Source organism: Salmo trutta, chromosome 22 (assembly GCF_901001165.1).
Source record: "Salmo trutta chromosome 22, fSalTru1.1, whole genome shotgun sequence".
Taxonomy (NCBI): domain Eukaryota; kingdom Metazoa; phylum Chordata; class Actinopteri; order Salmoniformes; family Salmonidae; genus Salmo; species Salmo trutta.
Window position 1 is genome coordinate 51,383,516 of NC_042978.1, and position 14,463 is coordinate 51,397,978.

General features: G+C 43.3%; 1 protein-coding gene across 1 annotated transcript in view; it reads right to left on the reverse strand.

Moving 5' to 3' along the window:
* The window catches only part of oca2 (oculocutaneous albinism II), a 172,973-nt gene that overhangs the window by 17,487 nt on the left and 141,023 nt on the right, over nucleotides 1–14,463 (reverse strand). The window contains exons 22-23 of the mRNA XM_029708344.1: nucleotides 9,904–9,997; nucleotides 1,399–1,492 (exon numbers count right to left, since the gene is read on the reverse strand). Coding sequence (XP_029564204.1) covers nucleotides 1,399–1,492; nucleotides 9,904–9,997 — 188 coding nt within the window. The remainder of the gene's footprint in view (nucleotides 1–1,398; nucleotides 1,493–9,903; nucleotides 9,998–14,463) is intronic.

The following is a 14,463-nucleotide window of genomic DNA, read 5'->3' on the forward strand; positions in this document are numbered from 1 at the left end:
TTGACATAATCATTACTTGGGGCGACAGGTAGCCTAGTGGTTAGAGCGTTGGACTAGTAACCGAAAGGTTGCTGGATCAAATCCCCAAGCTGATAAGGTAAAAATCTGTCATTCTGCCCCTGTTCCCTGATAGGCCGTCATTGTAGATATGAATTTGTTCTTAACTGACCTGCCTAGTTAAATAAAGGTTAAATACATTTTTAAAAAACGTGGTTTTTGTAAGAGGTGTTGATAAGCTGAAGGTACTGAGCTGTCTATTTAAAATACTAGCACAAAGCTCAGACACCCATGCATACCCCACAAGACATACCACCAGAGGTCTCTTCACAGTCCCCAAGTCCAGATCAGACTATGGGAGGCGCACAGTACTACATAGAGCCATGACTACATGGAACTCTATTCCACATCAGATAACTGATGCAAACAGTAGAATCAGATTTTAAAAAGCAGGTAAAAATACACCTTATGGAATAGTGGGGACAGTGAAGCAACACAAACACACACGCATACACACACGATAACATACGCACTATACACACACATACACATGGATTTTGCATTGTAGATATGTGGTAGTGCAGTATGGGCCTGAGGGCACACACTTAGTGTGTTGTGAATTCTGTAATGAATGTATTGTAATGTTTTTAAAATTGTATAACTGCCTTAATTTTGCCGGACTCCAGGAAGAGTAGCTGCTGCCTTGGCAGGGGATCCATAATAAATACAAACATTTCCTGTGGCCTGTCTCCTGTTTGTATCATTGTGTAAGCCCTATTTCCTGTCTCCTGTCTGTATCATTGTGTAAGCCCTATTTCCTGTCTCCTGTCTGTATCGTTGTGTAAGCCCTATTTCCTGTCTCCTGTCTGTATCATTGTGTAAGCCCTATTTCCTGTCTCCTGTCTGTATCGTTGTGTAAGCCCTATTTCCTGTCTCCTGTCTGTATCATTGTGTAAGCCCTATTTCCTGTCTCCGGTCTGTATCATTGGCTAAGCCCTATTTCCCGTTTCCTCTCTCCTGTCTGTGGCAATTTGCCACAAGCAGAGGCCTTATTGGTACCTAGATGTATTGACCAAGCTGCTGTGTAAACAAAACAGACAGACAGGACCCCTCTCTCAAAAGGAGAGTCGGTTTTGGAAGAGCCACCTATTTAGAAATACATGGCTCTGGTCTGGGTCACAAACTCCCGGAGACAATCTACTATCAATTATATCAACAAGACAATCTACATATAGGGTGCTGGAAAGCCTTGTTAGAGCATGGGTAAATTAGGTTTTGTGGTGCTCATATGGATTTTTCATAATCAACTTCAGACCTGTCTATTTGTAAGTTAAACCGTAGTTTTAGTGTTTAATATGATCACAGAGACTACTGTGTGAAGTTTTACAGAGGAGCACCAACCTGAAGAATTCCATGAAGGAGAAGCCGTAGCCATGTTGTTCAGCGATGCCTGCACACACCACGTTGGCCGACGCACCAATCAACGTTCCGTTTCCTACGGGCACAACAAAGAGTTAACAGTGAAATGTTCAACACACGGATATATAGTATACAAACGGTCGTATTGTTTTATTCTACTGTGAAAAACAATCTTGTTTTCTGTTCCACAGGTTAATTAATAACCCGTGGATTACTCAAAATCGATGGCGCCAACTAAAAGGGACTTTTTTGGGGATATAAAGAAGGATTTTATCTAACCAAACGACACTACATGTTATAGCTGGGACCCTTTGGATGACAAATTAGAGGAAGATTTTCAAAAGTAAGTGAATATTTAATCATTATATGTGAATTTATGAAACCTGTGCCTGTTTTAAATCGTGTGGTCATACGGGTTATGTGCTCATGTCACCTCACAAGTTTTAAAATTAGATTTATAAAGTTGTGAACATGACAGTCTCACTTCATCTGTAATCAAAAACAGACTTGACTAATTCAACATTTGTGAACCACAGTATTTAATACAAACAAATGTTTTGATTGATTTCAGGTAAATACTTCAGGTACATTCTGCTATTCTGATTGCAAAGGAAGAGTTTAATATTTTTTTTTTGAAATATACATTTTACTAAATTGACATGAATGAAAAACATATCTTATGAAAGATTGAGCTATTAGCAGGACTGGTGAAAAGATTATTATAATTATTTTAGAGAGACAAATAATCATGTTTTGTGGAAAAATGTTATATCCAACCCAAACAACAGAACACTAATAGAAAAAGCATCCCAATTGGGTTTTAAATAGTTACATAAATATTTTTAAAAATCAATTTGTTATTGTGCAAATATCACATTTATTGTATCCAGAGGGTGAACAACATATGGCATGTGTGTTTTATTGTTTTTTTACACGTTTAAGCAACTTTTCAAACAATTTTATGGGGGTTGACATGTTTTTTTGTTAGGATAAATTAATAGCAGCTTTTTTGAGTTTGATTATACACTTTAGGGAAGGATTTAAAGAATAATAAGGACATTTGAACGTGTAACGCAATAATTTTGCCGGTCAAGGATGAATTGATTCTTATTGTTGGAGTGACTCAGCCATATATTTGCAGGCAGCAGACTAATATGCAAACTTATGATATGTTAAGACTTCCAAAATTGTGTGGCTATCGTTAGCTAGGTGGCTAACGCTTACGTTAGAGAGCTGGCTACTGTTAGCTAGGCTAGCGTTTAGGGATTAAGGTTAGGAGTTAGGAGTTAGGTTAAAGGGTAAAGGATAGGGTTAGGGGAAAGGTTAGCTGAAAAGGTTAAGGTTAGGACTCGGGTTAGGGGAAGGGTTAGCTAACATGCTAAGTAGTTGCAAAGTAGCTAATAAATAGTAAGTACTTGAACATTTTATAAAGTTGTCCATGATGAGATTTGAACATGCAACCTTTGGGTTGCTAAACATTCCTGTTATACGCCCGCCCATCCACCCCCTCCTTTCATTTTTTGCCTTAAATAACTTCCTGTCTTATGTAACCATACCAAACTTAAAATATCAAACTATTTTGATTGTCCCGGATTTCTGTTTACTATGTTACGTCAAGTCTATGAGATCAGGCTGATTATTGTTTCCTGTTTTTGGATCTAGGCTCTCTCCTTTTCATGAGCTTGTTTAGAAAGTTTCCTCTTTGGGCAAACAGGAACAGATATCACAGACTCCAACAGGAACAGACATCACAGGCTCCAACAGGACCAGACATTACAGGCTCCAACAGGAACAGACATCACAGGCTCCAACAGGAACAGACATCACAGGCTCCAACAGGAACGGACATCACAGACTCCAACAGGAACAGACATCACAGGCTCCAACAGGAACAGACATCACAGGCTCCAACAGGAACGGACATCACAGGCTCCAACAGGAACAGACATCACAGGCTCCAACAGGAACAGACATCACAGGCTCCAACAGGAACAGGCTCCAACAGGAATAGACATCACAGGCTACATCAGGAACAGGCTCCAACAGGAACAGATATCACAGGCTCCAACAGGAACAGATATCACAGGCTCCAACAGGAATAGACATCACAAACTCCAACAGGAATAGACATCACAGGCTCCAACAGGAACAGATATCACAGGCTCCAACAGGAACAGATATCACAGGCTCCAACAGGAATAGACATCACAGGCTCCATCAGGAACAGATATCACAGGCTCCAACAGGAACAGACATCACAGGCTCGAAGAGGAACAGGCTCCAACAGGAATAGACATCACAGGCTCCATCAGGAACAGATATCACAGGCTCCAACAGGAACAGGCTCCAACAGGAATAGACATCACAGGCTCCAACAGGACCAGATATCACAGGCTCCAACAGGAATAGACATCACAGGCTTCAAACTGTCGAAGAGATCCTTAACCAAAAGACTGTTGAACCCTTGTTCTTCTTCTTCTTCTTTGACAAATAGAAGCATGTTTATACAGTAAGAACTTAGCCTTTCCTTGGGGGTGGGTGTGGGGGGGGGGGGGTCAGGATAACGGAAATGGCATGTCTCAGTCTGGACACATTGGCAGTAGGAATCTCTAGTCTCCACCGAGTGCTGTAAACAGTGCCTTCAGAAAGTATTCATACCCCTTGACTTATTCCAACTTGAATTTAAAATGGTTTAAATTGAGATTGTCTTTTGTCACTGGCCTACACACAATAACCCGTACTGTCAAAGTGGAATTGTGTGTATATATATATACATATATATATATTTTATATTACAAATTAATTAAAAATGAAAAGCTGAAATGTCTTAAATCAATAAGTATTCAATCCCTTTGTTATGGCCTAAATAAGTTCAGGAGTAATAATGTGGTTAAGAAGTCACATAATAAGTTGCATGGACTCACTCTGTGTGCAATAATAGTGTTTAACATGATTTCTGAATGACTAACTCATCTCTGTACCCCACACATACAATTATCTGTAAGGTCCCTCAGTCGAGCAGTGAATTTCAAACACAGATTCAATCACAAAGACCAGGGAGGTTTTCCAATGCCTCGCAAATAAGGGCTCCTATTGGTAGATGGGTAACATTATTTTTTTTTAAAGACATTGAATATCCCTTTGAGCATGTTGAAGTTATTAATTACACTTTGGATGGTGTATCAATACACCCAGTCACTACAAAGATACAGGCGTCCATCCTAACTCAGTTGCTGGAGAAGAAGGAAACTGCTCAGGGATTTCACCATGAGGCCAATGGTGACTTTAAAACAGTTGCAGAGTTTAATGGCTGTGATAGGAGAAAACTGAGGATGGATCAACAACATTGTAGTTACTCCACAATACTAACCTAAATGACATAGTGAAAAGAAGGAAGCCTGTACAGAATAAAAAATCTTCCAAAACATGCATCCTCTTTGCAACAAGGCACTAAAGTAATATTGCAAAAAAATGTGGCAAAGCAATTAGATTTTTGTTCTGAATACAAAGTGTTATGTTTGGGGCAAATCTAATACAACACATTACTGAGAACCACTCTTCAAATTTTCAAGTGTAGTGGTGGCTGCTTCATGTTACAGGTATGCTTGTAATCGTTAAGGACTGGGGAGTTTTTTAAGGATACAAAATAAACGGAATGGAGATTAGCACAGGCAAAATAACAGAGGAAAACCTGGTTCGGTCTGCTTTCCACCAGACACTGGGAGATTTACTTCACCCTTTAAGCAGGAAAATAAGGAAAATAACCTAAAACACAACGGCAATTCTTCACCACAGTGTCTGTGTGGGTGGACCATTTCAGATTGTCAGTGATGTGTACGCCGAGGAACTCCACTGCGGCCCTGTCTATGTTGATGGGGGCATACTCCCTCTGCTGTCTCCTGAAGTCCACCATCAGCTTGTTTGGTTTTGTTGACGTTGAGGAAGAGGAAGAGGTTATTTTCCTGGCACCACTCCGCCAGGGCCCTCACCTCTTCCCTGTAGGCTGTCTCGTCGTTGTTGGTAATCAGACCTACCACTTTTTGTGGTAGGTCTTGATGATTGAGTTGGAGACGTGCACGGCCACGCAGTCATGGGTGAACAGGGATTACAGGAGGGGAATGAGCAAGCAACCTTGTGGAGGCCCTGTGTTGAAGATTAGCATAGTGGAGGTGTTGTTGTCTACCTTCACCACCTGGGGGGCGGCCTGTCAGGAAGTCCAGGACCCAGTTGCACAGGGCAGGGTTCAGACCGAGGTCCCTGAGCTTAATGTTGAGCTTGGAGGGTATTATGGTGTTGAAGACTGACTGAGCTGACTGAATATAATTATTGCATAAGTATTCCTCTTGTCCAGATGGGACAGGGCAGTGTGCAGTGCGATGACGTTTGCATCATCCGTGGATTTATTGGAGCCGGTATGCAAATTGCAGTGGGTCTGGGGTGTCGGGTAAGGTAGAGGTGATATGATCCTTGACTAGTCTCTCAAAGCACTTCATGATGACAGAAGTGAGTGCTACGGGGGCGATAGTCATTTAGTTCAGTTACCTTCACTTTCTTGGGTACAGGAACAATGGTGGCCCTCTTGAAACATGTGGGGACAGCAGACTGGGATAGGGAGAGATTGAATATGTCCATAAACACTCCAGCCAGCTGCTCTGAGGATGCGGCTAGAGATGCCATCTGGGCCAGCAGCCTTTCGAGGGTTAACACGGTTAAATGGCTTACTCATATCAGCCACGGAGAACGAGAGCAAACAGTCATTGGGATCGGCCTGCGCTGGTGTGTTATTCTCAAAGCGGCGAAGAAGGTGTTTAGCTTGTCCGGGAGCAAGACGTCGGTGTCCATGACGTGGCTGGTTTCCCCTTTGCAATCTGTGATTGTCTGAAGTCCCTGTCCATCTTGTGTCTGAGCCTTTGAATTGCAACCATGTCTCTGTACCGACGTTTTGCCTTACGGCGGACATAACTGGACTGTTCGTATTCAACCATATTCCCAGGGGTTAAATGCGGTGGTTCCCGCTTTCAGTTAATGAATGCTGCCATCTATCCATGATATTTGGTTTGGATAGGTTTTAATAGTCACAGTGAGAACAACATCCCCTATACACTTCCTGATGAATTCAGTCACTGTGTCAGTGTATACATCAATGTTATTCTCAGAGGCTACTGGGAGGAACATATCCCAGTCCGTGTGATGATGAAAATAATCTTGAAGCATGAATTCTGATTTTTCAGACCAGCGTTGAATCGACTTTAGGGTACGTCCTCTTTGAGTTTCTGCCTATAGGAAGGGAGGAGGAGAATGGAGTTGTGATTTGATTTGCTGAAGGGATGGCGGAGGAGGGCCTTGTAGCCATCCAGGAAGAAAAAGTAAGAATGGTTAAGAGTTTTTTGAAGTGCGAGTACTACAGGAAATTTGTTGATAGAACATTGGTAACATTTTGTTAGCTACAATAAATGGGGCCTTAGGATTTGCGGTTTCCAGTTTGCACAAAGTCCAGTGTAGTTCCTTGAAGGCCATCGTGGTATTGGTTTGAAGGGGAATATACATGGCTGTGACTACAACCGAAGATAATTATCTTGGGAAGTAATACGGTCGGCATTTTATTGTGAGGTATTCCAGGTCGGGTGAAGAAAAGGACTTGAGTTCCTGTACGTCATCACAATCACACCATGAGGAGTTAATCATGAAACCTTTTCTTCTTCCCGGAGAGTTCTTTATTCCTGTCTGCGCAATGAACTGAGAACCCAGCTGGCTGTATGGATGGGGACAGTATATTCAGGAAGAGCCATGATTTCATGAGTATGGGTGATGTCTCTCTGGAAGGAGATCCTCGCCCTGAGCTCGTCTACTTTATTGTCCAGAGACTGAAAATGAATGAGTAAAATACTCAGAAGCAGTGGGTGGCGTGCACGTCTCCTAAGTCAGACTAAAAGTCCACTCCGCCGGCGGTGTCTTGGAGCAGCCCATGGGATAACTTAAATCGCCTTGGTAAATACCAACAAAGGATCCAATTCAGGAAAGTAGTATTTCTGGTCGAAATGCTTGTGAGTTATCGCCGCTCTGATATATTTAACAGTTATTTCCGTCTGTATGTAATAACGTAAAGAAACGTTCTGGGCTAATAATGTCAGAAATAACACAAAATAAAAAAAAATTAAAATACTGCAAACTTGCTCAGGAGCTAGAAACAGAGATATTTTCTTTGGAGGGCTCAGAGTCTTTTTTTACCACACATCTATCAAAATGGCTCCTCACCCAGTGGAACATGAATATCAGTTATATCTCATTTTAAAGCCCTTTTGCCTATCTGGTCTGCAATTTCATTCCTTTCCACACCCGAATGGGTTGGAACCTAGCAGAATCTCACTACTACCCCCAGTAGGTCAATCCTATTAGATTTACCATTAGACAACACAGACAGGGAATCTGAGCACTACTACAATTCTGACAGATTGAGTGTCCTCCACCCAAATGGAGGGCAACTACTAATCGCCAACAGTTCATCTGAGTATACTGACAGTTCATCTGTTATTCTTCTACATACACAACATGACCAAAAGTATGTGGACACCTGCTCGTCCAACATCTCATTCCAAAATCATGTGAATTAACATGATTTTGGCCCCCCCCCCACTTTACTGCTAAAAAGCCTCCACTATTCTGGGAGGTCTTTCCACTAGATGTTAGAACATTGCTGCTGGGACTTGCTTCTATTCAGCCACAAGAGCATTAGGTGAGGTCGGGGACTGATGTTGGGTGATTTAGTCCTGGCTCGCAGTCAGCATTTGAATTCATCTCAAAGGTGTTCGATGGGGTTGAGGTCAGGGCTCTGTGCATGCCAGTCAATTTCTTTCACACCGATAACGACAAACCATTTCTGTATGGACCTTGCTTTGTCCATGAGGGCATTGTCATGTTGAAACAGGAAAAGGCCTTCCTCAAACTGTTGCCACAAAGTTGGAATGTCGTCTAGAATGTCATTGTAGTGAAGGGAAAGGGAGATACCTAGTCAGTTGCACAACTGAATGCGTCTTCTGCATTTAAGGGGGTGCCTTTATCGACATCCACGTCTTCGGCGCCCGGGAAACAGTGAATTAACTACCTTGCTCAGGGGCAGAATGACAGATTTTTACCTTGTCAGCTCTGGGATCCGATCCAGCAAACGTTCAGTTACTATGATGTAGACCGAACCATGAAAAACAGCCCCAGATCATTATTCCTCCTCCACCAAACTTTACAGTTGGCACTATGCATTCGGGTAGGTAACGTTGTCCTGGCATCAACCAAACCCAGATTTGTCTGTCGGACTGGCAGAACGTATTTCCACTCCTCCAGAGTCCAATGTTGGGTGAGCTTTCCACCACTCCAGCCGACGCTTGGCATTGCGCATGGTGATCTTAGGCTTGTGTGCAGCTGCTCGGCCGTGGAAACCCATTTCATGAAGCTTCCGACTGAACAGTTCTTGTGCTGACGTTGCTTCCAGAGGCAGTTTGGAACTCTGTAGTGAGTGTTGCAACCCGAGGACAGACGAATGCTGAAGGTGGTCCCGTTCTGTGAGCTTGTGTGTGGCCTACCACTTCGCGGCTGCACCGTTGTTGCTCTTAGACATTTCCGCATCACAATAACAGCAGTTATAGTTCACCGGGGCAGCTCTAGCAGGGCAGAGATTTAGTGAACTGACTTGTTGGAAAGGTGACATCCTATGACAGTACCACCGTTGAAATTCACTGAGCTCTTCAGTAAGGCCAATCCGCTGCCAATGTTTGTCTATGGAGATTGAATGGATGTTTGCTCTATTTTATACAACTGTCAGCAATGGATGACACGAATAGCTGAATCTACTAATTCCAAGAGGTGTCCACATACATACATACATATATACATATATATATATATATATATATATATATATATATATATATATACACACACATATATAAGTATCTGCACATCAAATTCAGGAATGTAAAAACCTGCTCCACTATCTGGATCCCAGACAGGCTCCTTGAGTGGTTCTGTCTGTCTGTCTGTCGGTCCGACTGTCTGTCTGTCTGTCGGTCCGACTGTCTGTCTGTCTGTCGGTCCGACTGTCTGCCTGTCTGTCGGTCCGACTGTCTGCCTGTCTGTCGGTCCGACTGTCTGTCTGTCTGTCCGACTGTCTGTCTGTCTGTCGGTCCAACTGTCTGTCTGTCAGTCGGTCAGTCCATCTGTCTGTCTGTCGGTCCGACTGTCAGTCTGTAACTCACCTCCCAGACAGGCTCCCATGGCCAGTCCAAAGATGAGTGGTTCTGTCTGTCTGTCTGTCGGTACGACTGTCTGTCTGCCGGTCCGACTGTCTGTCTGGCGGTCCGACTGTCTGTCGGTCGGTCCGACTGTCTGTCGGTCGGTCCGACTGTCTGTCTGTCGGTCGGTCCATCTGTCTGTCTGTCGGTCCGACTGTCTGTCTGTCGGTCTGTCTGTTGGTCCGATTGTCTGTCTGTAGCTCACCTCCCAGACAGGCTCCCATGGCCAGTGCAAAGATGAGGGGTTTGATAGGCAGGTTGACGTCTGCATCTTGACTTAGGTTGATGAGGACAGGGATCTGGTGAAAAACAAACAGGGAAGTCAGGAAGTATAGAAACAACCAATCATACAGGAGTTGGTTGGTCACATGATCTGGAGCAAGACACACGGGGAAGTCAGGAAGTATAGAAACAACCAATCATACAGGAGTTGGTTGGTCACATGATCTGGGGAAAGACAAAAAAGGGAGGTCAGGAAGTATAGAAACAACCAATCATACAGGAGGTGGTTGGTCACATGATATGGAGCAAGACACACGGGGAAGTCAGAAAGTATAGAAACAACCAATCATATAGGACTGGTCATGGAATTTGTGCTGAATGTATTTACACCCTGTTGTTGTTGTTTTTTGGCAGCTACCCAGAGGCATTGGCAGATCCTTGTTGCTTTAAGCTTATGTTTGAAGTGCTTGGCGAGAGCACATGGCAAATGGAGTTTGTTCTGTATTTTAATATGTCTTAGAAATGAAGATGGACTCCTGCCTGCTCAAATATCACATTTCCATAAGTATTCAGACCCTTTACAGAGTACTTTGTTGAAGTACTTTAGTCAGTGATTACAGCATCGAGTTTGAGTTTGAGTTTATTTTATTTTTACAGGGACAGTGGCACATTAATCAACATTTCAGTAAAAGTCCCAGTTTTAGTTTTAGCCAGCCAGGCTAATTTTCAACCGCAGTCCCTGGGCAGGTTATTAAAAACAGTCTTCTTGGGTATGACCCTACAAGCTTGGCATACCTGTATTTCTCTGCAGATCCTCTCAAGCATTAGCGCAATGACTAGCAATTTCCTTCAAACTGAACGCAGAGACAAGGGCATCAGGACTAGTGGGAAGAAAAAAAGGCTGATAATATTAAAGATCCACCACCATATTTTATAGTTTAGGTATTTCTGCATAATGAAAATGAATCAGACAATGAGGAAAGCCCTGAATGAACCAGACATTGAGGAAAGCCCTGAATGAACCAGACATTGAGGAAAGCCCTGAATGAACCAGACATTGAGGAAAGCCCTGAATGAACCAGACATTGAGGAAAGCCCTGAATGAACCAGACATTGAGGAAAGCCCTGAATGAACCAGACGTTGAGGAAAGCCCTGAATGAACCAGACATTGAGGAAAGCCCTGAATGAACCAGACATTGAGGAAAGCCCTGAATGAACCAGACATTGAGGAAAGCCCTGAATGAACCAGACATTGAGGAAAGCCCTGAATGAACCAGACGTTGAGGAAAGCCCTGAATGAACCAGACGTTGAGGAAAGCCCTGAATGAACCAGACGTTGAGGAAAGCCCTGAATGAACCAGACGTTGAGGAAAGCCCTGAATGAACCAGACATTGAGGAAAGCCCTGAATGAACCAGACGTTGACGAAAGCCCTGAATGAACCAGACATTGAGGAAAGCCCTGAATGAACCAGACATTGTAGAGTTTTTTGGGATGACAGTGATGCGGAAGAAACGGAGATCAACAGTGTTTGTTGTCACAGAAGAAGTTGAAATCAGTGAAATGCCCGGTGGAAATAGAGTGTGAGAAGGACAATTCTGACGATTGATTACAAATGTGGAGGTAGTCAAAAAACATAAATCTATTGTTTTCACCGGATTACATCTTCAAACTAAGCCAACCATGACGTGAAACGTTAATCCATGTTATAGAGTCTAGCTACCGTTTACTAATTTTGTCAGAAAGTTGTTTTTCATTGCAAGTTATTAAAGTGTATTCATACTACACCATTTCATGCATGGTGGCTAGCTATGACGATCTGTTTATATTGCTACTGTATGGGTTGGGATTATGGTTTTATTGTTTAGCTAGCTAGCTACAAGTCTAAAGAAAAGACTCCACATCGCCAGATGATGACATGACCCATCAAGTTGGTGTTTCTGGGCGGTGATTACTGCCATCTATTGTATTTCATGAACATGTGTACTTGTCTAGACAATAGAGACCCATCCACATAACTAAATGTGGCTGAGCGGTGGTTATAAACTCTCTTTGACGTGACCCATCAATTTAGACAAGGGTGTCTGGGTAAGAATCATCTAATAATGATAAAATACTTGTATCTTGAATTTGTCTTTAATAAACATCAGTAGAACAAGTCTGACTCTCCTCCACCAGTCATACAAGGAGAATGGTTTAATACCTCCCATCATAAAGACCTGTAGAACACACCTGTAGAACACACCTGTAGAACACACCTGTAGAACACACCTGTAGAACACACCTGTCTCTCTTCCACCAGTCATACAAGGAGAATGGTTTAATACCTCCCATCATAAAGACCTGTAGAACACACCTGTAGAACACACCTGTCTCTCCTCCACCAGTCATACAAGGAGAATGGTTTAATACCTCCCATCATAAAGACCTGTAGAACACACCTGTAGAACACACCTGTAGAACACACCTGTAGAACACACCTGTAGAACACACCTGTCCCTCCTCCACCAGTCATACAAGGAGAATGGTTTAATACCTCCCATCATAAAGACCTGTAGAACACACCTGTAGAACACACCTGTAGAACACACCTGTCTCTCCTCCACCAGTCATACAAGGAGAATGGTTTAATACCTCCCATCATAAAGACCTGTAGAACACACCTGTAGAACACACCTGTAGAACACACCTGTCTCTCCTCCACCAGTCATACAAGAAGAATGGTCTAATACCTCCCATCATAAAGACCTGTAGAACACACCTGTAGAACACACCTGTAGAACACACCTGTAGAACACACCTGTAGACCATTCTCCTTGTATGACTGGTGGAGGAGAGACAGGTGTGTTCTACAGGTGTGTTCTATAGGTGTGTTCTACAGGTCTTTATAATGGGAGGTATTAGACCATTCTCCTTGTATGACTGGTGGAGGAGAGACAGGTGTGTTCTACAGGTGTGTTCTACAGGTGTGTTCTACATCATAAAGACCTGTAGAACACACCTGTAGAACACACCTGTCTCTCCTCCACCAGTCATACAAGAAGAATGGTCTAATACCTCCCATTATAAAGACCTGTAGAACACACCTGTAGAACACACCTGTCTCTCCTCCACCAGTCATACAAGGAGAATGGTCTAATACCTCCCATCATAAAGTCCTGTAGAACACACCTGTAGAACACACCTATAGAACACACCTGTAGAACACACCTGTCTCTCCTCCACCAGTCATACAAGGAGAATGGTCTAATTCCTCCCATCAAAAGAGAGAGCTGGCCCAAGCAAGGACAGGTTACACCTGGAGCATGAGGACTTGCAGCGAGCGGTGAACTTCATCAACAACTACGCAGAGGATAATGCAATAGTATTACCAGGACGCCACCCAGGACACAAACACTTTGGTGGAGAGCTGCCGCCATCCCATGTGTCAACTCTAAAAGAAATCGGTGACAACACTTGGTATGTAAAGCATAAACATGTTTTGATTATTTAATTTACCTCGCAACATGATTGGCCTTACGTCCATTATAAAGTGTATTTTTATGAGGAGTTTTTTCCTTCCTGTAAATGACTACTTTCACCTCTTTTAGTCTTAATCTTTGGTTGTTTACTACACTACTGCACTCACTCTGTTTAGCACATGGCCTCACATGTAAATTCTTTAAGAGATGGGTGGGGCTAAGGCTTAAGAGGGTGTGTCCGATGCTAAATGGGTGGGACTAAGGCTTAAGAGGGTGTGTCCGATGCTAAATGGGTGGGACTAAGGCTTAAGAGGGTGTGTCCGATGCTAAATGGGTGGGACTAAGGCTTAAGAGGGTGTGTCCGATACTAAATGGGTGGGGCTAAGGCTTAAGAGGGTGTGTCCGATGCTAAATGGGTGGGGCTAAGGCTTAAGAGGGTGTGTCCGATGCTAAATGGGTGGGACTAAGGCTTAAGAGGGTGTGTCCGATGCTAAATGGGTGGGACTAAGGCTTAAGAGGGTGTGTCCGATGCTAAATGGGTGGGACTAAGGCTTAAGAGGGTGTGTCCGATGCTAAATGGGTGTGATGAAAGAAGTGTAAAAACTTAACCAAAACATTTCAAAGGGCCATTTCTCAAAAGGTGGGGTTAAACGTTTCTCAACTTTCAAAGCAGCATTACTTTCCTATTGTTCCTCCAAACTGCGGTGTACGACAGACCATTTTGAAGCTCTGTCTGTACTTCTATCCAATGTCTAAAACACCATTTCAAACGTTGGAACATAAAACCGAAAAGAGATGGGGGTTAGATATGTATTCGTTCTTTAAAAGGCCGAACCCATCGCTGGTGTGCGCGGTGCCAAAGACCTCTATTTTCATGTCATATGACCATAGCACTGGCTCCAATCCAAGCGACAACGCCATTAAGCAAACTCCAGGCGGTCTTTGGCCACGCCCACCAGCGGTCCATGGCTAGCCATTAAGCAAACTCCAGGCGGTCTTTGGCCACGCCCACCAGCGGTCCATGGCTAGCCATTCAGAGTATAGATTAGGCCTTTCAGGGTATAGATTAGGTCTTTCAGAGT